Genomic DNA, 24,214 nt, shown 5'->3' on the forward strand with positions numbered 1-24,214 from the left:
CCCCCTTGCCCTGTGTCTGGAGGGTAAACGTACTAAGTGGTGCCAGAACTATCTCGTTCTGAATCCTGTTTTTACGGAGAGTGGTGGCCCATCCCTGTAATCCCAGCCCTCCCGAAGCTGAGGCGGCAGGATCTTGACTTTGAGACCAATGCGGCTCCAGGCTAGCTTAGAATACACAGAGGAGGCCTATACACAGAAGACAACAAACTAAGGAAAATAAAGTGGTAAAAGACTATAAAATATCAGAAAACAGCAAGGTGACAGTAAACATGACATACCTCTCAATGTTAACATCAATGTTAATGGTCTGAATTCTCTAATTAAAAGACAAGGAATGGCCAGCTGCTGATGGCTCATTCCTATAATGCTAACTTCCCAGGAGGCTGAGACCTGAGAATCCTAGGTCAAAACCAGCCAGACAAAAATGTCTGTAAGACTCTTATCTCCAGTTAAGCAATAAAAGCCAGAAGTGGAGGTGTGGGTCAAGTGAAAAAGCTATGAGAGTTAAAGCACAGAACCTTGAGTTCAAGACCTAGTACTAACACCAGCACCAAAAAAAAGGGAGGGGGAAGGGCATAGAATAAGGCCAGGTACCTGTGGCTCATTCTCCTTAAGAGGCTGAAACCTGGAGGATTCAGTTTGGAAACCAGTCTGGCACAAAGTCTGGTAAAACTTTATCCCTGATTAACCAGCAAAATATTGGTTGGAGATATGGTTCAAGTGGCAGAGTACCAGCCATGAACAAAAAAGCTGAATGAGAACTCAAGGTCTTGAGTACAAGCCCCAGTACCACACACATACAAAAAGACATAGAATGGTAAATTAGGTTAAAAAACAAAGTTGTCTCCAAGAAACATGTTTACTGGCAAAGATAAACACAGGATTAAGATCAAAGGATGGAAAAAAGTTTTCCAAGCTCATGGGCTCCAAAACTCAGATAGGAGTAGTTATACTTATGTCTAACAGATTTTAAATAAAAATGAGAAGAGACAAAGGTCAATTCATATTAATAGAGAGAAAAAATGTACTAAAAGGAAACAACCGTCTAACATGTACCAAATGTTGGTACACCCAAGTTCACACAAATCCATCTGGACTTACTGCACTGGTACACAACACCCCAGCATAATAATAGTGACAAACTTCAATACCCACTCTCACCAACCAATATGCCATCAAAACCAAATAATAATCTTTGTTTTTTAGTAAATCATGGGGCTTGAACTCAGGGCCTGAGTGCCACCCCTGAGCCCTTTCACACAAGGCTATCATTCTATCCCTATGAACCACAGTATCACTTCTGGTTTTCTGGTAGCCTAATTAAAGATAAAGAGTCTCACAGACTTTTCTGCCCAGGTTAGCTTTGAACCATGATCCTCAGGTCTCAACCTCTGGAGTAGCTAGGATTACAGGTGTGAACCATCAGTGTCCAATTAATAATAATAGTAATAAAATACCAGCAAAAAGCAGGTCTGGAGGTATGGCTAAAATCATAGAGCATCAACCAAGCAAGTTGAGTTTGAGGCTGAGCTTACCCACCTGTACTGTCCTGCCTACAAAAAGCTACATAACACATTTTGTACTCATTTGTGGAAAGTGAACTTCAAAGGTATACATGCACACGTGTGCACACACATACACACTATATATATGTATGTATGTATCAAAATCCCATAGTGAAATGACTTGGTATAATATACATTTTTTTTAAATGACAGTAAAACAGGAATGGGTACCAGGGGAGCAGGGAAGATGGATGTAGAGGGTCAATGAAGAGTGAATATGGTCAGAATACTTTACCTGCATTTATGAAAATAGAATAATGAGCCAGGCACTAGTGGCTCACATCTATAGTCCTAGCTACTCAGGAGGGTACAATAGTGGTCAAGCACTCTTCTTGAGCAAAAGAGCTCAGAGATAGCACCCAGGCCCTGGGTTCAAGCCCTGTAGTCAACAACAATAATTTTAGAAAACAATAAAACCAGTTGAAATTGTTATAAGAAGGGGTTGTGGGGAATAGCAGAAAGTGATAGGAGAACGAATGTATGCTAACAATTTTTTGAAGAAGAGGGAGGAGGGGAGGGGAGGAGGAAATGCAGCAGCAGCAGCAACAGCCAAGACAGTCCAAGCTGAGGTTCAAGAGGATTCCTTGAAACCAAAAAATTAAGAGACAAACTTGACAATATACTAAGACTCTATATCAGAAAAAGAAAAGAGAGACTGAGAGAAAGAAAGAGAGACAGAGAGAGGCAGGGGAATGAGATGGTATCTGGAGCCAGTGTCTGGGTTTGCATCCCAGTCCTACCTACCAGTGTGTGACCTTAGCCTCTCTATGCCTCAGCTCTCTCATTTGCAAGGATAGCTGAAACCTGCCTCACTGGGTTAAGGAATGAAAGAGCCCGTGCATGTTAGAGCACATTTTTCTTAGAGCACATTTAAAATGCTTAGAACTTCACTTTTCATAGAAAGCACTCTTAAGACTGGAGGCATGGCTCAAATGGTAGGACATACCTAGAAAGCAAAGAACCCTGAGTTCAAACTCTAGTACTATAATCAACCAAATAGTGTTTTTCAATGTTGACCCGTTTTACTGACACTCTTAATTCATGGCATGTCTTCAGCACTCAGTTACTAAGCATTTGCCCGTTTTTGTAAGAGTCAACATGGCAATTTTCAAGTAGCCTTATCTATGACTTGAAAATTTGCCCAAGCTTCTCTCTACCCCCAGATGTCTTACCCAGTGTGATTTCTTGAGCCCCCTGTGAGTGGGGAATCCTAATACCAACTGGTTCTTTTCACTCCTCTACTCTCTTCAGTAAGCTCTGCAGGTGGGAAAAACCACAAGATCCTGGACTGAGTGACTTCTCATTCCAGCCCTACCACCATGGGACTCTGGGTCAATAGTCTCTCCCCCATACCCACTGCAGTCCGGCTGCTTCCTGCACTGTTCCACCTGGCACAATATCCTCTACTACTGGTCCAAAATCTGCTTTCTAAGGCAAACTTCAAATGTTATCTCTTCCACAAATACAAACCTCATTATTGCTCTTTCACAGCTACAAAACAACTGCTAGCATACTAAGTTTATACAACTGCTGACAGACTCACTCACTCTACCTTGACAGCATGAACAAATCATTCCACTGCTTCTTTTTATTTACATGTTTATTTATTCAATAATCCTAAGAATCCAGCTCATGGCAGGCCAGCAGTTTACCAAAAAGGTACATCCCCAAGTCCTTCTCAACTTTTTATGTTAACATAGAATAAAAAGTATTTGCTGGGAAAACTTAGGAGTTTCACTATTGAGACTTTTAACAACTGTGTGTGTAAATTGTTTCTCAGTAACTATACTACAAGCTACCAAAGAGACCAAATGAAGCTTTAAACTCAAAAGTTTTCAGTCGGGGCTGGGAATATGGCCTAGTGGTGAAGAGCTCGCCTCATATACCTAACGCCCTGGGTTTGATTCCTCAGCACCACAGATATAGAAAAAGTCAGAAGTGGTGCTGTAGCTCAAGTGGTAGAGTGCTAGCCTTGAGCAAAAAGCAGCCAGGGACAGTGCTCAGGTCCTGAGTCCAAGCCCCAGGACTGGTAAAAAACAAAACAAAAGTTTTCAATCTTTAAATTCCAAGTTTTCACTTTAATCAAGTAGCCTGTTTCCTTACCCTAAACTCATGTGGAGAGCATTAGTTCATAAGCAGGTGTTGCTGGCACATTGTACAGCACATATTGTGTGGCACATTTAGGCTTGTTACCATGATGCCATTTTGTTCCTCAGATCTACAACTCATTTTCACAATGAGGATGTTTAAAAAAATATGATCATCTGTGCACTAGATCAAGAATACTCAGCCTGAAAGATTTAAGTTCTAAACTTTTCATGTCAGAGGGAAGGAATTGGAGATGGAACCTGGGCCTTGAGCATAGCAGGCAAGTGCTCTGCCACTGACCTAATTCCACAATCCAACCTCTAAGCTTGGCAGAACTATAAGCTATATTGTAAATCTGAAGATTCTGTCCTACACCTCTGCAGAAGTGTGAGACACCAGAGGCCATTCTCATTCTATAACGGCTCAGTAGCAAAAGTCTGTGATAACGATAGCCTGATTTTTGACAGCAATGATATGCAGACAAGCCAGCCAGGGTTAAGAGAACTTGCAAAAAGCTAAAATTAACAAGTCTCAACTTTGGAGATGGCTCTTTCTTGAACAATTTTTTTTTTTTTTTTTTGGTGTCAGTCCTGGAGCTTGAACTCTGGGCCTGAGCACTGGCCCTGGCTTCTTTTTGCTCAAAGCTAGCACTCTGCCACTTGGGCCATAGGGCCACTTCCAGCTTTTTCTGTTTATGTGGTGGTGAAGAACCGAACCCAGGGCTTCATGCATGCTAGGCAAGCACTCTAGCAGTAAGCCACACTCCCAGCCCCTCTTAAACAGTTTTTGCACACCACACAAACAGAGAGAGAGAGAGAGAGAGAGAGAGAGAGAGAGAGAGAGAGAGAGAGAGAGAGAGAGAGAGAGAGACCTTCCATCTTTTGGCATGAAAAAAAAAATCTCTGAATCAAGGAAGCTATTGCCCTACTAAAGCTAAGTTCACAATGTAACTGGGACTTACTATTGAAAGGCTGGCAAAGTTGTCATCTATCACAGTGCCCACCAAGATGTTTAAGGAAAGCCCAAGGTTACCAGGGAGCCGTAGCAGCAGCACACACTGAATTAGGAAGCCCCAGATTAAGATGCCAGATCAATGCCTAATCCCAGAGAAAAAACTCTGGATAGAAACATAAACTCATCAAAACAGTATCTACTTCCTAGACAGTTGAAATGCTAGTTTCCCTGTAGCTTCCCTTCATCATACCTTTCATCTAGTTAACCTTAAATGCTCACTTTTCAAAGATCTTTCCAGGGCTAGGAATGTGGCTTAGTGATGGAGTGCTTGTTTATCATGCATGATGCCCTGAGTTCAATTCATCAGCACTACTTACACAGCAAAAGCCAGAAGTGGAGCTGTGGCTCAAGTAGTAGAATGCTAGCCTTGAGCAAAAGAAGCTCAGGGGCAGTGCCCAGGGCCTGAGTTCTGAGTTCAAGCCCCAGGACTGATGGAAAAAAAAAAAATCTTTCGGGCTGGGGATATAGCCTAGTGGCAAGAGTGCCTGCCTCGGATACACGAGGCCCTAGGTTCGATTCCCCAGCACCACATATACAGAAAACGGCCAGAAGCAGAGCTGTGGCTCAAGTGGCGGAGTGCTAGCCTTGAGCGGGAAGAAGCCAGAGACAGTGCTCAGGCCCTGAGTCCAAGGCCCAGGACTGGCAAAAAAAAAAAAAAATCTTTCCATTTCTTTTGAATGAACATTAGTCAGCTGCCCCTCTACAGTAGGCAACATGCAGCCTTGAGTCCGAGTAAGACAGGAATGTAGGGGGCTGGGAATACGGCCTAGTGGCAAGAGTGCTTGCCTCCTATACACGAAGCCCTGGGTTCGATTCTTCAGCACCACATATATATAGAAAAGGGCAGAAGTGGTGCTGTGGCTCAAGTGGTAGAGTGCTAGCCTTGAGCAAAAAGAAGCCAGGGACAGTGTTCATGTCCTGAGTTCAAGCCCCAGGACTGGAAAAAAAAAATGTAAAAACAAAAACAATGGAAATGACAATCTAACTCAATAACATCTAAAGTTCCAACCTCAGAGGAAGAGTTAACAGCATTGTCACCTTCCCCAACCCCATGAGGATGAAATGGTAAGGATGGTATTTTTTATTTTCATTATTTTTTTCAGTCCTGGGGCTTGAACTCAGGGCCTGGGCTCTGTCTCTAAGCTCTTTCACTCAAGGCTAGCACTCTACCACTGAGCAAAAGCTCCACTTCAGGGTTTCTGGTGAGTCTCACAGACTTTCCTGCCTAGACTGGCTTTGAACTGTGATGTCTAGATCTCAGCCTTCTATATCGCTAGGATTACAGGTGTTGAGTCCCTAGCGCTCAGCAGGGATGGTATTTTGCTGTGTAAAATACCAAGACCCACGACACATAGCCTGCCTGTAAACTCTACTCGAAAGAAAAGCTGTTATTTTCCGCCAGTTCAGGAAGTACAACTGCTTCCCCATGACCCACGTTCGCCTGCTGAGATAAGATGGGCTGGGCCAGTGCAGACCTGGGCCCACTTCTCCCCATGACTCCCTACACAATTGCCTACTTTACTCAAATCCATGATGACAAAAAAAAAATTTTTTTTTTTTTTTCCAGTCCTGGGATGTGGACTCAGGGCCTGAGCAATGTCCCTGACCTCTTCTTGCTCAAGGCTAGCACTCTGCCGCTTGATCCACAGCATCACTTCTGGCTTTTTCTATATATGTGGTGCTGAGAATTGAACCAGGGCTTCACGTATACCAGGCGAGCACTTTCACCACTAGGCCATATTCCCAGCCCTACAAAACCTCCTCTTAGTAGCAAACAGATGTTCACTTAAGTCCTCTATGTTAGGAAAGTATTACCCTTTGAAGTGGGGCTCTATTTACAAATTTTATTTTTTTTATCACAAAAATACATATAAATGAAAACCTTCTCTTCAAATGCAGAGAAGCCTTTGCTTATGGTGTTACATTTATGTCATAAGACATTGTCATATGAAAATCATCACACATTTCTTGAACGTATAATTGATCACTCTCTCACACACACACAAACACACACACTATATGTAAGTAGTGCTTTTCTACTTACACATTATTCTCAGGTGGAAAATTAGGAAAGTGGGCAGCCCCCTTGCTTTCCTGCCTTGGAAGGTAAATACAACTTCTCCAAACAACTTTTAAAGATGAAATATGTAGAAATGCTATACAACCTTCTCTAGACATATATATATACATGTTGTTAGAATAAAGCAAGGGCCTTGTCACATAGGTGTTTTTCTCAAAGAAAAGGAGGAAGAAAGAAAAGAGCTAATGTTTGAATAAAAATGCAAAACTGAAGAACAGACAGATGATCAAAATAGTTACATACATGCTCCATGGAGGAAGCAGGAATTCTCTATAGGAAACAGATCCACAAGCATCTCAGCCTCTCCCGTTCAATCAGCACCCATTGATAGTAGCCATAATCTTCTTGTATGTCACATGTTTAAGCAGGTGCCACAAAGCATCTGCTTAAGTCAATAATGAGGTCATGTGGCAACTCCTCCCCCAACCTCAAAAAAGTGCAAAATTAACTTACATGACTCAAGAGTTCAACCAGGTCAAAGTTTTGGTATATGTTGGAGGGTGTTCTGCTGACAACCAAAGCTCAGTAAGATTATCTGCTCAGGGATTTGCCCCCAAAACAGAAACTCCTGGTCCACAAAGCTTAATAACTACATAAATAAACTACACAAAGAGAACAACCCACAATTCCCCTTCAACCAAGGGTTCTGTTCCTTAGGCAGCAGTTCTCAAAGCACCAACTAAAGCCACAATGCTTCTACTAAAACACATGTACTTAATTGGCGAGACTGTTCTAAAAACAAATGACCACAGGCACACGATGATGTGCCACAGAACAAATCAACAAAACCTAAGTCAGTGTTCTTAACACAAGCTGGTCAGCAATAGAGGAAAGACTTAAGGCAATAAGAGGCATTACAGTGAGCACCGCACCGTGGTGCTCTTTGAAGTCAATCCCAAGCCTTTCAAGAAGGAAAAGGTGTCTCAACAGAATGGTTTCTTAGTTTGCTAGCTGTCAGACACTGCTTCCTCTTCCTCCTCGTCATCCTCGTCTTCCTTTCTGTCTAGTTCAGAGGTATCCGATGATTCATGGAGCAAGACATACTCTCTGCTACTAAATCCAAACTTAAGTACATCCTTCTCTTTCAGTTCATAGTATCTCTGTGGCTCAATACGCTTGTTATTCAAGAAGGTTCCATTTCCTGAGCCAAGGTCAATGATGTAGGGCTTTACCCTCCGGCCAACTGTACCATCAGCACGGGTGTACTCCACAAGCCTAGAAGAAATCAAGGAGAAAAGCTGTGAGCGAAACCCTGCCCTATTATCCAGCTTTCCTAACACTCCTTGCTGCCCAGCCTAGATGATGTAAGCAACCTGATGAACACAATTCAAGTTAAAACTCTAAGAAGGGCTGGGAATATGGCCTAGTGGCAAGAGAGCTTGCCTCATATACATGAAGCCCTGGGTTCGATTCTCCAGCACCACATATCTAGAAAACGGCCAGAAGAGGTGCTGTGGCTCAAGTGGCAGAGTGCTAGCCTTGAGCAAAAAGGAAGCCAGGGACAGTGCTCAGGCCCTGAGTCCAAGCCCCAGGACTGGCCAAAAAAAAAACCTCTAAGAAGAAGAAACCAGGCACTGGTGGCTCACACTTGTAATTTTAGCTGCTCAGGAGGCTGAGATCTGAGGATCGCAGCTCAAAGCCAGCCAGGGCAGGAAAGTCTATGAAGCCTCTTACCTCCAAATAACCAGCAAAAAGCTAGAAGTGGAGCTGTGGCTCAAGTGGCAGAGCAGTAGCCTTGAATAAAAAAGCTCAAGGACTGTGCCCAGGCCCTGGGCGCTGGAAGCTCTAGGAATGACACACAAAAAAATTGATAGCTGTGGATAAACAATAAAATGCTTTTATCTACATCAATATTACTTTAGCTCTAGTCCAAGTGGAAAAACTGTGGATTAGGACTTCAAAGAGGGTAGATCTAAGTCAGAGTTCTACTCTGGTAATCACTCACTAGGAAAGTCATCTGGCTGTGCCCACCTTCACTTTCCTTCTCTTGTTAAATGGGATATTAACTCATCTTTCCTGCAGGGTTGTTGTAAGGATCAAATGGTAACAGATATGCAACTCAAGCTTTCAAGAGAATCAGCTGATAAATACACCATTTGTATTCTCATTTGTATTTCCATTCTCATTTGTATTTCCAATTAAACCTCATAGTGACCCTGAAAGGCAATTGCAAGTGGGCCCAGAGTGGCTTGCCCCAGACTCAAATACTTGACAAGTGATAAGGGGATTATTAAAAATCCAAGTTTCTGAAAACAAATTGAAAGCTCTTATACAGTGAGCAGCTAGATTACAGTACTCTTTTAATAATGCTACTAGATAAGAGGGACACAATCTCAGCACTGCTGCGACAGCCCCTACTAGCATTTTAGGGTCCTCCTCCAGGTGTATACCCACCGATATTGAAAGACTGCATGCTGCTTTGAACAAGAGGGATGATCAATGGGAATGTCTGCAATGCGCCGGTGTCGACCCAAAAGGTAAGCACTCTGTCGATGAATGTACATGACTGGAAGTACCTCATCATTTTTAAAGGGATATAGACGCCAGCGTTTTTTGGGGATACGTGCTTCTGGGGGCTCACTGTACTTAATGACTACACCCCGGAAGGTGTTAGTGTCCTCGAGAAGTGCCCCAGAAAGTTCAAAGCTTGGTTTTTCTTTAACAGGCACTTCCTTGTTTCTGCTGTTGCCACCAGGTTGAGGAGCCGTCTCTTGAGCCTCATTAGCACTGCCACTGATTTCATTCTTCTGGCGGTGCTCCCGGCGCCTGGCATTATAAAACTCCCGCTCTTCCTCTAGAGCCTGCAAGTCCTGGGTATCTCGATCCCGACCACCTCCGGGCCTTTCATCAGAGCTCCTCCTTTGGCGTGAATGGCCACGATGCTTATCTCGATCACTGTTTCTAGATCTCCTGTGTTCCTGCTGTGACGGGTCCTGGTGCTGTCGGTCCTCTCGTCCTCTCCGGGGGTGATCTTCACGTTCCTGAAATTCAAACAATCTCTGAAGAAGCTACTATAATGAAAAAAGTTATCTGGGGGCTGGGAATGTGGCTTAGTGGTAGCATACATGAAGCCCTGGGTTCGATTCCGCAGCACCAACAGAAAAAGCCCAAAGTGGAGCTGTGGCTCAAGGGGTAGAGTGCTAGCCTTGAGCTAAAAGAAGGTCCCAGGCAGTGAGTTCAAGCCCCAGGACTGGCAACAACAACAACAATGACACACAAAAAAAGATCAATAGTTGACCCAAGAAGCAATGGCTCATACCTGTAATGCTAGCTACTCAGGAGCCTGAGACCTGAAGACTGTAGTTCAAAGCTAGCCCAAGCAGGAAAGGCCATGAGACTCTTATCTCTAATTAACCACCAGAAAACCAGAAGTAGAACTATGACTCCAAGTGCTAACTTAACCCCTTTGCTAGCCTTGTGTGGAAAAGCTCAGGGACATCCCCCAGGCCTTGAGTTCATGCCACATGACCAACAAATGAAAAAAGAAACACATAGCCTAGCTCTGGTGGCTTACACCTGTAATCCTAGCTACTCAGGAGGCTGAGATCTGAGAATCCTGGTTCAAAGCATGCCCAGGTAGCAAACAAAGTTCATGAGACTCTTATCTCCAAGCAGAGGGGTGGCTCAAGTGGTAGAATGTTAATCTCAAGGAAAAAAAAAAAAAAACTAAGTCAGAGCATGAGATCCTGAGTTTAAGCCTCAGTACCAACACACATAAACAAAACCAACCAACCAACAAGGTTAGGTATTATGGTGCCACTATATTGGAGGTGTACTTTGATCTGAGGCCCGCCTTGACTATCTGAAAAGAAACTAAAAGCAAAATGCACTGAGGGTCAAGAACTTGTGTAATGAGTTCAAGGTTCTGAGTCTGGCAAGTTTGAGTCTCTAAGTTCAATCTCTTAGTACTCCTTCTCCCCAACAAACAAAACAAAATTGAGAACCTAGAAATATATGTCTGTACATACATACCCAACTGATGTGTGCGTGTGCGTGCATGTGCGTGTGTGTGTATGTGTATGTACTGAGGCTTGAACTCAAGGCTTTGGGCACTGTGCCTTAGCTTTTTCACTCAGGCTAGTGCTCTACCTTGCTAGTTAATTAGAGATAAAGAGTCTCAGGGACTTTCCTGCCCAAGCTGGGTAGATCTCAGCCTCCTGAATAGCTAACATTATAGGTATAAGTACTAGTGTCCAGCCCAACTGATTGATGGCAAAGGAGTAAAAATCAATCCAATCGAGGAAAACTTTTTTTTTTTTGGGGGGGGGGGTATAGAGGTGGTGATGCTGGTTCTGCAGCTAGAATTCTCAGTGCACATTTTCTTCTTACAGACTGCCAACATTTAAACCACACTTTCTGCCTGAGCCAGCCACAAACTACCATCTTCAGATCTCAGCCTTCTAAATAGCTAGGATCATAGGTGTGCGCCACCAGCACCTGGTGAAAAAAACAGCCTTCTCAAGCCTGCATCTCCATACAGTCCCAAATCTTAATACCAAATTGAAACAAACTGAAACCTACAACTTTAAAGAAGCAAAAGCAAAGCAGAAGCAGCCAGGAATTAAGGAAGGATAAAGGTGGGAAAGAAGTGGGTGTGGCTCTAAATTGCCACCTCAGGGATCCCAGTAGAGATGGAAATGTTCTATATCTAGACTACATCAATAACAATGTTCTAGTTATGATCCTGTAACACAGTTATGTAAGATGTGACCATTTGGAGAAGCAAGGTACCATACACTTCTCTGAATCATTTGTGATAAATGCTATGATCAGATGCGAATCAACAATTACTTAAAAAAATAAACGGCTTAATAGGGGCTGGGAATGTGGCTTAGTGGTGGAGTGCTTGCATGGAGCCCTAGGTTCAATTCCTCAGCACCACAAACAGAAAAAGTCCAAAGTAGTGCTGTGGCTCAAGAGGTAGAGTGCTAGCCTTGAGCAAAAAGAAGGCAGGGGCAGTGCTCAGGCCCTAAGTCCCAAGCCCAGGACTGGCAAAAAAAATACAAATTTTAAAAAAGCTTAATATAAACAAATAGGAAGAATCACTTTCTGCACACTTTTTAGAAAAGCAAAGTTTACACACATATTCTCATTCTCTCTCTCTCCCCCACCCCTCCAGCTCTGGCAGGAAGAGGCTCTAAAATTTGAGCCAGCTATCAAACACCCTGATCCATTTACCTGCTTTACTTTGACTGTTGAGTGGTGAGGACTCCGGCTTCTCTTAGTTCGAGGAGACTTGCTTCTTCTCCCTGAGGACTTGATTTTCTTTTTGGATGGGGACCTTTACAAAGAATGGAATACTAGATTTTAGCTCGATTTCCCTTCCCCCACATTAGTCAGCTTCTCATATCAAGCTTACCTACTAAACATAAACACCACATTTGGAAGGTTGCTGCTGATCACTAAAGGAATCAAAGGCTTTATTTCTTAACACTCAGGTCCCTCTCTAAATCGTGACCCTTCCTGCTTAGATATCTTAACTCTTGATTTTCAACCCCTGTAAACTGTTCTTCTATCGGATTTTGCCACTTTATTTTTTTTTGTTTTTGTTTTGGCCAGTCCTGGGCCTTGGACTCAGGGCCTGAGCACTGTCCCTGGCTTCTTTTTGCTCAAGGCTAGCACTCTGCCACTTGAGTCACAGCGCCACTTCTGGCCATTTTCTGTATATGTGGTGCTGGGGAATTGAACCCAGGGCCTCATGTATATGAGGCAAGCTCTCTTGCCACTAGGCCATATCCCCAGCCCCGGATTTTGCCACTTTATTAACCAACACCTAGAAGTCAACCTTGCCTCCAGTATTTTTTTTCCTCACCAGCCATCAACTGTCTCCCCTTTCAATCGATAGTCACATTCAATCTATCAACAGGTCATCCAGAGGACTTTCCCCTGATCCTACCTAGAATCACAACGATTCTGCTTCAGGTTCTTTCCACAAATTGTTTCCTCTGCCTGGATCTTAAAAAGCTGGATCAATCCAATCACTCAGGGCTCAGTTTAAAATAAATCCTTTCCACTGTCTCCAATCGCCAGCCCCATACTCTTACCACAGGTCTTACTATGGGTTTACCGTTTCAGCCATTGGCTGGCTATCTCTTCTGTCTTGGGGCTACAGAAGTCCTCTCCCCAACCCCACCGCCAACAATTTCTGGAAGATAAATTCTATCTTATTGACCCTTGTGGCCCAGTACCTAGATTGGTTGGTGCCTAAGCCCTCAGTAAAAACTATGTTGAGTGGATGTGTAAAACGTATTTTTTCCCCTCCGAGTTTTAGGTGGACTGCCTATAACTTCAGTGTGGGAATCTTTGGGGGGAGAATACCACTGGAAAGACACCAGTCGCACTCCTCAGTGGGCAGGGGAGGAGGGCGGATCTCCTTTTGACTTCCTAAGTGTTCCGTGTTACCTGCTGAAAGGTAAACCCAGCCAAAGACGCGAGACCCCAGTCGTTAGGCGTGCACTTAGCAGCGCCACAATGCAAGAGGCTGCGCGGGGGGTTGAAGGTTCCGTGAGGAGCACCCCGGGGCGCTCCCGCCGCCCCAGGATCAAGGGCTCCTTCCCCACTGGGCTCCACCCCGGCTGTCTCCCACTTACCGGCTCGTTCCCCGGGCTCGGCTCCCGCGGCGGCCCGGTAGCGGGGTTGGGCTGCCGCCGCTGGCGAGGTCGGGACGGCGCGGGGCTGGCGGCGCGGCTTCCGGGCTGAGGCGCTCCTGCTTCACCACCACAGCCGGTGCCATCGTCACCACGTCTCCGTTCCGGTGCCTCCGCCGGCCCCCGCGCTCCCGCTCTTTCTTCCCCTCCTTCATCCCGCAGCTTGGACAGAGCGAATGAAGGCCAGGCCGTTGAGCTCTCCTTTACCTTCAGGAAATGACGCGCTTACGCTCCGAACTTCCGCTTCCGGGAGAATGTGCCTTCCCAGAAGCCGTCACGGCCTAAAAATTCTGAGCGCTTGGCCACGCCCTGTGGGCGTGGCCCCAGGTAACCACGGTAGGTAGTGGGATGATTAGATTTCGAGCAGTGTCTAAGGCTGGGGTCGTGGCTCAAGTAGTGGAGCGCCAGCTCGGTAAGCGTGTCAGGTCCTGAGTTCTGAGCCCCAGAAGAACCAGGCGGCATCCGAGTTACCCCTCCCAGCGGAAGAACCTTTTAGCATCCCCTAGCCAGAATTTGGCCCCCCACCCAGTTGCGGGAAAGTGGCTCGGTGGGGCTGATGCTGGAAGGCAAGTGCGTTCCGGGCAGGCAAGATGGGGCTATGTGAAGGACTTGAAAATAGCATACAGAAAGGGTAGTAACAGGATATCATGATTTCTACACAACTAGAAAGGAATTGACCACCTGGTCAGAAGCTGATGTCAGCCTCCTCGACCTTTTGTATATCTGATGGATGCCTATAAATATAACCAGCTTATATAAAACCAGGGGTCTCCCCTCCCTTGGGATCCAGACTTCTGGCACTAGCCTAGTCCGGGATGATGGCAATAAACTTTATCTCTCTAAAAAGTGGTCTTGATCTTTTGTGGTATTCGTTGCTGTAACAATTAATCAGTAAATAGCAGAGGGCAGGCAGTCCACGCCTTTAATCCTAGCTGCTCAGGAGGTTGAGATAGGATTATTTCCAAGCAAGCCCAGGCAGAAAAGCCCAGGAGACTTTATCGCCAATTAACTACACACACTCACACACACACATATATATGCATGTGTGTGTATATATATGTGTGTGTGTATGTGTGTATGTATGTATGTATTGAGCTGGGAATGTGGCTTAGTAGAGTGTTTGCCTAGCATGCATGAAGCCCTGAGTTTGATTCCTCAGTACCACATACACAGAAAAAGTAGAAGTGGTGCTGTGGCTCAAGTGGTAGAGTGCTAGCTTTGAACAAAAGCTTAGGGACCGTGCCGAGGCACTTACTTAGTTCAAGTCCCAGTACTGGCAATGTGTGTGTGTGTGTGTGTGTGTGTGTGTGTGTGTGTGTGTGTGTGTGTCAGAGAGAGAGAGCACTCGCTTTGAGTTCACACCCAATACACAAAAATACAAGTAAATTTAAAAGCACACTTATGGAGATTCAGAGACACTGAGTTATGTGCTGCAACAACTGAAGGTAAAACATCACTATCAGCTGTTGAATTCCATACCCATTTACTTCCAGTATCTTCCTGTAAAAGTAAATATCTCAACCCTCTCGAATAGAAGCAAGCATTTCTTTCAGATGTGATTTATCTGCTGGAGAAAGGAGACCAATATTTCTAGACATTTCAGAACACCACAAGATGGAGTCAAACACAACCACTGCTGGAACGTTTCATTGCTTATAAATGTATTGACATCACTTGCCTCAAACAAGTGGCACTAGTTTTCTACCCTTTATACTATTTGCAGGATTACTTGCCCCCCTCCCACAAAACTTTTCACAAGCACACACTGTAGACGTAAACCTTCTAAGAAGTGTAATCTTTATATTTCTGTATGGATGTGTTCACATTTGTTGCAAAACTTCCGTTAAAGGTGAACCGCCCCGCCCCCACTCACGTTGGGAATTAGGCTCAGCATAGGGACTCGAACCCCAGTACCTGGGCTTCCTCCACAGCCAAGGCCCCTAAGAGGCTAAGTCTGAGAGGTTTGGGGTGGAAGGAAGCTCGGGGACAACGGAGCCCAGCCCCTCTTCGAAGCCCCGCCCCGACCAAGAAGGGGTTTCCATGGTGACGGCAAACAAGGTCCTGAGTGGAGGGGCCGCTGCTGGACTGCTTCCCCTGCCGCCGCCATGATCCCCCCAGCGGATTCTCTGCTCAAATATGACACTCCAGTGTTGGTGAGCCGGAACACGGAGAAACGGAGCCCCAAGGTAAGGGCAGGTCTCCGGGGGGGATGGCTCAGGCTGGAAGTTCCCATGCAGAGAGGTCGGTGACCCTTGAGGGTCGGGGATCTCCAGGGGCAGGGATGGCATTGCGTCTGGGAAGGAGGGTGGAGAACCGTCTGAGAGGCCCAGATGTTGGTGTGGCCCAGAGGACAGAGTGAGGGTGAAAGAGACATCGAAGGGAGACGGATGGAGCTCTGTTGTTCATGGTAGCCATGTCCAGGTAAAGGGCAAGTAGTGATTTCCCCATCACTAGAAGGGTCAGAGCAGAGGTTTGGACCACTCGTGTCAGTGACATCTTTTGGGGGGTTGGGACCTGAGACGTTTCTTAGCCTCCTCCAGCCCTGAGACGTTTCTACTGAGAAGAAGGATGGGGAAAGTGGGCTGTGGATGGGGAGGGATGCAGAGGAGACAGGAGCAATCCAACATGTCTCAACTATCATCTACCCTCAGCTGTGCCTTCTTCTCAGGCTCGGCCACTGAAAGTCAGCCCTCAGCAGCCTGGACCCTCAGGCCCAGTTCCACAACCTCCCAAGGCCAAGCTTGGAGCAACTTCCTGTGTCCCAGATCCTACCAAGCAGGCAGAAGAAATCTTGAATGCCATTCTTCCACCAAGGTAAAAAAAAAAAAAAAGCCTCAGGCTTTTGTGAGCCACAACTGAGGAGTGTGGGGAGAGGTAGTCTGCCTCTGGGCCTGGCCTGAATCTCCTCCCTGGTCCACCAGCTTCTGCAGGGAAAGTTTCAGTCTGCCCTTATTTTCAAGTTGTCCTTAGCCAGACTCCTGGCTTTAGATGCCACCTGTATATCCTGATGGCTCCCAAGTTTACAACAGTGTCCTCCCCTCTAAGCTCTAGACCATAAATTCAATTTCTTCCCCCTTATCTTCTTCAAGATATCCAACATAGAGTCTCAAATGTGATGTGTCCAAAGTGAACCACCATGTTTTGCTTCTTTAACCAGCTTGTCACACTGTGTCTTTTTCTAATAGAGACTAGGCCACCTTAGTTTTTGCTTTTTTGCAATTGCTGTGCTGCTCTAGGTGGGGTGGGGGCTTGACTCAGGACCTTGTACTTTCCCAAGGCTGGTGCTCTACCACTGAGCCACACTTCCACCTCTAGCTTCTTGCTGGACAATTCGAGGTGAGTCTCTTGCACATTACTTCCAGGCTGGCTCCAAACCTTGATCTTTTAGATCTCAGCCTCCTGAGTGGCTAAGATTACAGGCATAAACCACCAGTGCCCAGCATTGGTGGGTTTATTTTTTTGGTTTGAGGGGTTATTTTTGTGCTGGTTCTGGGCTTGAACTCAGAGACTGAGGACTTTCCCTGAGCTTTTTTTGCCTAAGGCTTGTGCTCTACCACTTGAGCCACAAATCCACTTCCAGCTTTATGATGGTTAATTGGAGATTAGAGTGTTCTTCCCTGCCTTGGCAGGCTTCAAACTACCTTTCTCAGATCCCAACCTTTTGAGTAGCTAGGATTACAGGCCTGCACTACTGGCACCCAGCTTTATTTATTTATTTATTTGTGGGGTTTGGGGGTTTTTCTTGAGACAGGGTCTTGCTACATCATCCAGGCTGACTTTAAACTCGTAATCCTTTGGTTCTGATTCCTGAGAATCACAAGCATGTACCATCCTGCGCATTCCTTTCACTGCTTTTGAATTTTCACCCAATGTTTCTCTTCAATTTTCTTTTACTCCAGCTTCATATGGTCTCCCAAGTCCACCTAACTAATTGTCTCCACTGCCTCTGCTATCTTGTTCCTACTCTTTGCCATCTGCACTGCTGCAGAGGCTTTCTGCTGGGAAACTCTTGCTTCTGCACTCTGTCCTCAACACCTTGACTATAAGCCAGATCAACAGACTCTCTAAAATGCAAAGTCCTATCCAGGCACAAGTGGCTCACACCTGTAATCCTAGTTACTCAGGAGGCTGAGATCTGAGGATCATGCTTTAAAGCCAGCCCAGGTTTAAAAAAAAAAAAAGAAAGAAAACCTGTGGGATTCTTATCTCCAACACACACAAAAAAACCAGAAGTGGAGCTGTGGCTCAAGTGGTAGAGTGCTAGCCTTGAACAAAAAAGCTCAGGGACAGTGCCTAAGCCTTGAGTTCAAGCCCTGGGGCCAGCAAAAAGAATTAATAATAACAATAAAATGCAAACTCCTTACAATGCCCCGAAGACATGGCATGATGTGGCACATGACCTATCCCTGTGCTTATCACCTTATCTTCCATCCTATTCACTGGGCTAACACCAAAAGGGCCACCACACCATTTCCAAAACACCTCAGTCACTTCAGGGCCTTGACAGTTGCTGTTCTTAAGTTCTCTTCCTTCCATTACTCATGCGGACATTGGTCATGTCCTTTCCTCTTTTAAAGCCCCTTTCTAACATGCTGCTTTGCCTGTCTTTTCTTCCACAGTCCTGGGTGTCATGTGTGCCCTTTGTCAGGCTGTGAAGAGGAGAAACCAGAAGGGATGGTCATCTCTGAGATGGATGTCAAGGGAGAGGGGTTGATTTGTCCCTTGATTCCCTTTTACCAATAATGGCACAGAAGTCCTCTCTCCCATGGTGGTCTGCCCTCAAGCTCCCTTGTTATTCTGGAACCTGGCATGGCCCTGGCACAAGGTCCAAGAACCTCACCACTCCTGACACACATGTGCTTCTTTCTGGCTCATGAAAGGTTGATGGTGTCTTGTGGGCATTCTGTTCAGATCAGGCAGCAGGACTAAGTACCTCCTCACCATGCCAGGAGGGTAAGGTCTGGAATAGTGGTGGATGAGTTCATGGAGGACTTGTGGAAGGTGACCTCACAGACCCAGCCCTGAGGTAGGGTCCCTGGGGAGATACCATAGTGGGTGTTGCTTTGAAGCTCATAGTCCAAGCTTGAGGGAGGGAGAGAGATTCTAAAGTGCTGGTAGCCGGCCTGTCCTCACTCCTGCTCATGGCCAGAGCTTGACAGGCCTTCTGACACCTCTGAGTTCTCATTCCGCCCATCCTGGCTGTGTCTGTGCCGCAGGGAGTGGGTGGAAGACACGCAGCTATGGATCCAGCAGGTGTCCAGCACCCCCAGCACCAGGATGGACGTGGTGCACCTCCAGGAGCAACTGGACCTGAAGCTGCAGCAGCGACAGGCCAGGGAGACGGGCATCTGCCCTGTCCGCAGAGAGCTCTACTCGCAGTGCTTTGGTGAGAATGACCCATCCTCCTGCCTCTTTCCTTTCTCCTTCAGCACAAATCTAACCCCTGAACACCCCCAAGTGGAAGCCCACCCCATCTCTGTCTGACTTACCTAGAAACTACTAAATGAGCCCTCTTCCCCTCCCAAGCCACACCTCTCATACCAGTAGCCCATGTGACAGTCGCTGTATTCTTGGCAACCTGGGTTCCTTATTCCTGAGCTCAGATGATTGGACTTAAGACAAGAACTTTCCATTTCAATCTTTGTGTTTTCAGAGATTTCTATAATAAGCATGCACTTATTTTTTAATCAGAAAAAAATCCGTGTTCTATATATCCATCTATCAACATTTGGCCCCTCAGTTAATTAACAGATACAAGAGATTTGAGACGTGCTATCTTGAGTGCTGGTGTCAGTATGTCACTTAGTCTAGTCTCACTGGCTATGTGGACTCTAATCTTCAAAACACCTCCGAACTCTTGGGCAGCTGCAGGCTCCCCTCAGTTTCAGTATGGGTGTGGTTTTCCTCCAGATGTTTGCAGAAAGACAGAGGCAAGTTCTAGACCCTGCTTTCCAAATCAGTCCAGCCAAAGGGACTGCTTTATTAAAATACCGCCATGTTCCCAATGAAAAGGTTTGATTTCTTTACTGGTATCTTGCTGGCTGTATACTACTCCCAGATGCAGAGCTCAGTGGAGCATCTGCATGACTAGGCTCCTTAGACTTTGCCTTCCTGAGACCTAAGGACACACCCTAGAGCTCTTCCCAAGAGGTAGGATGCTTTACACTAGAAAATGTCCACTCTTCCCCGCTCTCCACCTTCTTTGTTCTCCCCTGTGCACACTGGAAGATGAGCTGATCCGGGAGGTCACCATCAACTGTGCAGAGAGGGGGCTGCTGCTGCTCCGAGTCCGGGATGAGATCCGCATGACCATTGCTGCCTACCAGACCTTGTATGAGAGCAGCGTGGCATTTGGCATGAGGAAGGCCCTGCAGGCTGAACAGGGGAAGTCAGACATGGAGAGGAAAGTGAGTGGGGTTCATCATCCTCTATGGCCCTGAGACTCTTCTGTCCCATCTCCTGGCATGTGATTGTCTTTGCAGCACTGAGTTATGGCCTTTAGTCTGCTGTGAACCTGTGCCACTTCAGTAGGGCCTCTTTCTTGCTTGAGCTTAAAGGCTGGTGATCTTGTCTGAGGCCACCTTGTGCCGATCACTGACCTCCCACTGGGTGGCAGTAGGTACTCTGACAATGTCTTGGGTTGGACAACTGTGTCCCAAGTCCTGTCCCCCACCCCTCACCCCAGGTCCTTATACCAAATTCCCACTTGGCAACATCTCAGGATGACTGGGCATTTTGTCCTCAGATTACAGATTTGGAGACGGAGAAGAGAGATCTGGAGAGGCAAGTGAATGAGCAGAAGGCGAAATGTGAGGCCACAGAGAAGCGGGAGAGCGAGAGGAGACAGGTGGAGGAGAAGAAACACAATGAGGAGATTCAGTTCCTAAAGCGGACAAATCAGCAGCTGAAGGTAAATGGAGGCACAGGCCCCAGGCCAAAGGTGCCCCGCCTTGCTTCCCAGACCATTGGATCCATTTCCACATCTTGCATTTGTTAAACAAGTGCTCTACCACTTGAGCCACACCACAGCCCCCACCCATGGCTTTAAATGTTGGTCCCTACACACTGCAGAGAAATAGGGAGGCTGATTTGGGGCACAAGTGAGGGCTCGTTACTTGAGTTCCCTTTCCCTCTACTGTGCCACCATGCACTGCACCCTGGCTCTCGAGTGGGCAATTTCTAGGAGAGAAGATATTGCAAAATGTGGAGCTATGGAAGTAGAACACCGTTTGGTAGAGAGCTAGCCTTGAGTGAAAAAGCTAAGGGACAGTACTCAGGACCTGAGTTCAAGCGTCAGGACCAGCACACACAAAACGTGGAGCTGCCTATCTTTTTTTAAATTTGTTGTGGGGCTTGAACTATGGGCCTGAGCGCTATCCTGAGCTCTTCAGTCTCAAGGCTAGCACTTTGCCACCTGAGCCACAGTGCCACTTCTGGTTTTCTGAGTGGTTTATTGGAGATAATACTCTCATAGACTTTTCTGCCCAAGATTGGGGTTCTTCTTTGAACCCCAATCCTCAGATCTCAGCCTCCTGAGTATCTAGGATTATAGGCACCTGGCTTGGAGCTGCCTACCTTTAAAGCTGGTCTTTGGAGCTGGTCTTCTTCCATGGGTAAGGTACCTCAGTATTTTGGTGAAAGTGCTGCGTTGCTGGCATCCGCTGAAGCAGGCTCTGGGGCAAAAGCAGGGAAGGCCGGGCAGAGGGCAAGTGAGCGATCAAGGCTCTTCAGAGGAAGAAACACACCCTCCTCCAGGTGTGTGATCAGTTGAACAGAGTTGTAGTTAGTTCTTCAGAGCTAACTTGCTGGTGACACGTTTTTATGCAACTGAGGCACCTGCAGGAAGGACTGGTCAACAGGAGGCCAGAGTCCAGGCTTTCCAAAGGCTGAGCCCAGACCAGCATGCTCTTCCTCACAAATTATTGGCCCACTTAAGATCAGCTGAAAAGTCAAGAGCCTGTGGCTCATGCCTGTAATACTAGCTACTTAGGAAATTGAGATTTGAGAACTAAGGTTGAAGGCCAGCCCAGGTAGGAAGTCCATGAGACTCTTATCTCCAAGTAACCACCAAAAGCTGGAATTGAAGCTGTGGTTCCAGTGGTAGAATGCCAGCCTCAAGTAAGAAAAAACTAGGATTGTACCCAGGCCTTGAGATCAAGCCCCACTATCAGAACGCACAGAGAAAAAAACAAAAGACTGAATAAGGTTCACACTGGTAATCCTAGCTACTCAGGAGGCAGAGATCTGAGGATTGCTGTTCGAAGCCAGCCTGGGCAGGAAAGTCCATGAGAACTCTCATCTCCAACTAAACAACAGAAAATTGAAGTGGTGCTGTGGCTCAAAAGTGGAAGAGGACTAGCCTTGAGGGGAAAAGCTCAGGGACAGCACCGAGGCCCGGAGTTTAAGCTCCACGACTGACTAAAACACAAATCATGGGGTCAAGGTCCAATCATCCATCTTAAGGTCTGAAGAAGCCATTCTGGGGCTTGGTGAGGTGTGAGCATTACTCTTCTAACGACAGCCTATTTATGTCTAACAGCTTACCCTCTTTGGCACTGGCCTCCTAGAAAGTTTACATTCTTTAGATTGGCAGGCATATTGGCTCTACCACCCCAAAAGTCTGACCATTTGAAAAAGACAGCTTTGTATTACCACCAGATGACAGGGACTTTCATGTTGCGGAAGAGCTTAACAGAAACAAAAGCGACACATGTTCACAGCCAGATGTGACTGTTTACTCAACAATCTCTGAAGCTGTTTCCTATGTGCCACATGCCTTTATCTGCCATATTCTTCTGTCACAAATCCCAGTTCCTCAGTTCCCCCCTTATAGTATCTGCAACCAGGGCAAAGCTGAATACTTTAACATCTAACATTCAAAGACAACTTTGTAATCCCCAGGGTGAAGGATTCTTAACAAGTGAGTTATTTTTATTGGCTCAAAGCTGCACTGCAAATAAAACAGTTTGCAGTCCCTTCGGCAGACCTACTTAAAGATCTGTCCACATACCCTGATAGTAAATCACTGCTCTGGCTGCTAGGAAAGCAGAGTAACTCCCAAGTGTCTTAAGCTTTACGTACAAGATGGACAGCTCCCTGCTCACTGGTAGTAATTTTCTCTAATTGGGTGTCAAGTTGTCTCAGTGGCTGATAATTTGCTGTTTCCCAAAACTCTGGTCCCAGCAGAGCTCCCAGAATCCTAAACTGGCCAGCTGACTGTTTAACAGACATACTCAGGCCTAAAGTCTGAGCAATGAAAAACCACTATTTCAACAACTTTTATTCAATTTCCTTTTCAATGCTTTCTATTATACACTAAGCCCTTACAGTATGGAAACTAGGTGCTCTGGTTTCCCTAACATAGCAACTATATTGCCGTACCAGAAGCCAGTTCATGTAGAAAATACAAAATTGGGAATGAAAGGACAAAAAACAATTGGAGGACATCATTTGGAGTTTGCTTCCCAGACTTCTATCACCTTCCAGATATGTGTGTCAGGCTGCAAGCTACAAGTATTAACGGAATTTGCTTTTGTTTTTCAGGCCCAACTGGAAGGCATTATTGCACCGAAGAAGTGATAATTTCCATATGGGTCTCAGCAAAAGCTACTACCCCACCACAGCCCTTTGTAATTAAAAGCTAGTTTCCTGAGTGAGCAAGCCCTCCCCTCCTGAGATCAACACCTACGTATTTGTCAGAAGTCAAGCTATTGCCCCAGTTTTGTAAAATCCCTCAGGTCTGGCAGCCAGGCTCCTAGTTGGGCAATGGAAGGTGGAGAACCTGGGCTCTAGTATTCAGCTTACAGCCACACTGGGGATTGTCAACCAAAATAGTAACTTAGGAGGCAACTGCTTTCCCATCAGCACTCGTTACCAGGCCTTTCTGGCCAAAGAAACTGCTCCTGTCCCTCAAATGTTTGGTTCAGTTCACTTTGCACTCTAACTTGGGTTCTCTGGTCTGTCCCTCCACTTTCATCCTACTCTATGGCAAGTTTTAGTAACATTATCAGGCCTGGGTATGTCAGCCAGCAAGTCAACAAGATCCCTCCGCTCTCATTTTTCTTGCCTAGGTTAGGAAACAGCAGAACCCAGGGCTGTATAAAAAGCAACTGGTGGAAATCAAAGTCCCAGAAGTTTTGGGGCCCTGCGCCTCAGCTCTCCCCAATCATAAATGCCACTCGTTCCTTGTTCTGCAAACTATCAAACCCTCATCCACACTCCCTAATTGGCTGTTTAATATACCACCTCACATGCAGTTCTAATTACAAATTATCAGGCTAGCGCCTGCAGACATCTTTTATAGACTGAGAGTAAATGAACAACTTATATCTTTATTCAGGGCAGCGAGCTGGGTGACACCCACCATTTCAGCAAGTTTTATCTAAGTATTGCTGACAGCACTAAGCCAAAGCATTCCATGCAGATGGGATGCCTCAGACAGGCGCTCAGTATCCTCCGAAGAGGGCAAGAAGGCACACTCCTTGGCAGAGCTTCGATCTGTCATTGTTCCTGCTCAGGGCTCCAAGGCTCTTTGGAAGAACTGATCCTACAGAAGAGCTGCTTTTTAAGTCAAGCATGCCCCCACTTAATTCAAATTGGAAGGCACTGCTTTAGTCATAACCAGGTGTCCTGGGGAACTCTAAAGTGTCCGCTAAAGTGACCTGCCTGTGCTGCCATCTTCCTGGGAAAGAACTCTTCTTTGAGACCTGCTGGTTCCATCACTTCCACAGTAACACAAGAATGTCCTAATGAGCCCACCTAACACTCTCAATGAACTGAGACATCACTGGAGCTTTCCCTTAAAGTCTAGTCCTGTGTGC

General features: G+C 46.1%; 2 protein-coding genes across 3 annotated transcripts; one reads left to right on the forward strand and one right to left on the reverse strand.

Moving 5' to 3' along the window:
* Nucleotides 1–6,497: 6,497 nt before the first annotated feature.
* Snip1 (Smad nuclear interacting protein 1) lies at nucleotides 6,498–13,622 on the reverse strand. The gene is made up of 4 exons (XM_048350922.1): nucleotides 13,338–13,622; nucleotides 11,926–12,028; nucleotides 9,142–9,728; nucleotides 6,498–7,962 (listed from the first exon to the last, which is right to left on the reverse strand). Exons 1-4 carry the CDS (start codon nucleotides 13,547–13,549, stop codon nucleotides 7,695–7,697), a joined length of 1,170 nt encoding a protein of 389 aa, XP_048206879.1. The 5' UTR covers nucleotides 13,550–13,622; the 3' UTR covers nucleotides 6,498–7,694.
* Nucleotides 13,623–15,442: 1,820 nt separating this feature from the next.
* Dnali1 (dynein axonemal light intermediate chain 1) lies at nucleotides 15,443–23,833 on the forward strand. Of its 2 annotated transcripts, XR_007211568.1 has the most exons (7): nucleotides 15,460–15,580; nucleotides 16,063–16,208; nucleotides 18,611–18,780; nucleotides 19,623–19,801; nucleotides 20,140–20,304; nucleotides 22,938–23,046; nucleotides 23,734–23,758. XR_007211568.1 is itself a non-coding variant. In XM_048350924.1 (6 exons), the coding sequence occupies exons 1-6, from the start codon at nucleotides 15,500–15,502 to the stop codon at nucleotides 22,971–22,973; spliced, it is 777 nt and encodes a 258-aa protein (XP_048206881.1). In that variant the 5' UTR covers nucleotides 15,443–15,499; the 3' UTR covers nucleotides 22,974–23,833. The 2 variants fall into 2 exon arrangements, 1 of the variants encoding a protein (XP_048206881.1); XM_048350924.1 differs by having other exon boundaries at nucleotides 15,443–15,580; nucleotides 22,938–23,833.
* The last annotated feature ends 381 nt before the right edge of the window (nucleotides 23,834–24,214 follow it).

This window comes from Perognathus longimembris, chromosome 7 (genome assembly GCF_023159225.1).
Source record: "Perognathus longimembris pacificus isolate PPM17 chromosome 7, ASM2315922v1, whole genome shotgun sequence".
Taxonomy (NCBI): Eukaryota; Metazoa; Chordata; class Mammalia; order Rodentia; family Heteromyidae; genus Perognathus; species Perognathus longimembris.

What these genes read in the sequence shown, in the direction of transcription:
- Snip1 (XM_048350922.1), bottom strand. Translation starts at nt 13,549, where the DNA reads ATGAAGGAGGGGAAGAAAGAGCGGGAGCGCGGGGGCCGGCGGAGGCAC. An exon ending in CGAGCCCGGGGAACGAGCCG is followed by an intron (nt 12,029 to 13,337) that starts GTAAGTGGGAGA and finishes TTCTTTGTAAAG; the next exon opens with GTCCCCATCCAAAAAGAAAA. An exon ending in CAACAGTCAAAGTAAAGCAG is followed by an intron (nt 9,729 to 11,925) that starts GTAAATGGATCA and finishes TTTGAATTTCAG; the next exon opens with GAACGTGAAGATCACCCCCG.
- Dnali1 (XM_048350924.1), top strand. Translation starts at nt 15,500, where the DNA reads ATGATCCCCCCAGCGGATTCTCTGCTCAAATATGACACTCCAGTGTTG. An exon ending in AATGCCATTCTTCCACCAAG is followed by an intron (nt 16,209 to 18,610) that starts GTAAAAAAAAAA and finishes TCTGTGCCGCAG; the next exon opens with GGAGTGGGTGGAAGACACGC. An exon ending in GGACAAATCAGCAGCTGAAG is followed by an intron (nt 20,305 to 22,937) that starts GTAAATGGAGGC and finishes TTTGTTTTTCAG; the next exon opens with GCCCAACTGGAAGGCATTAT.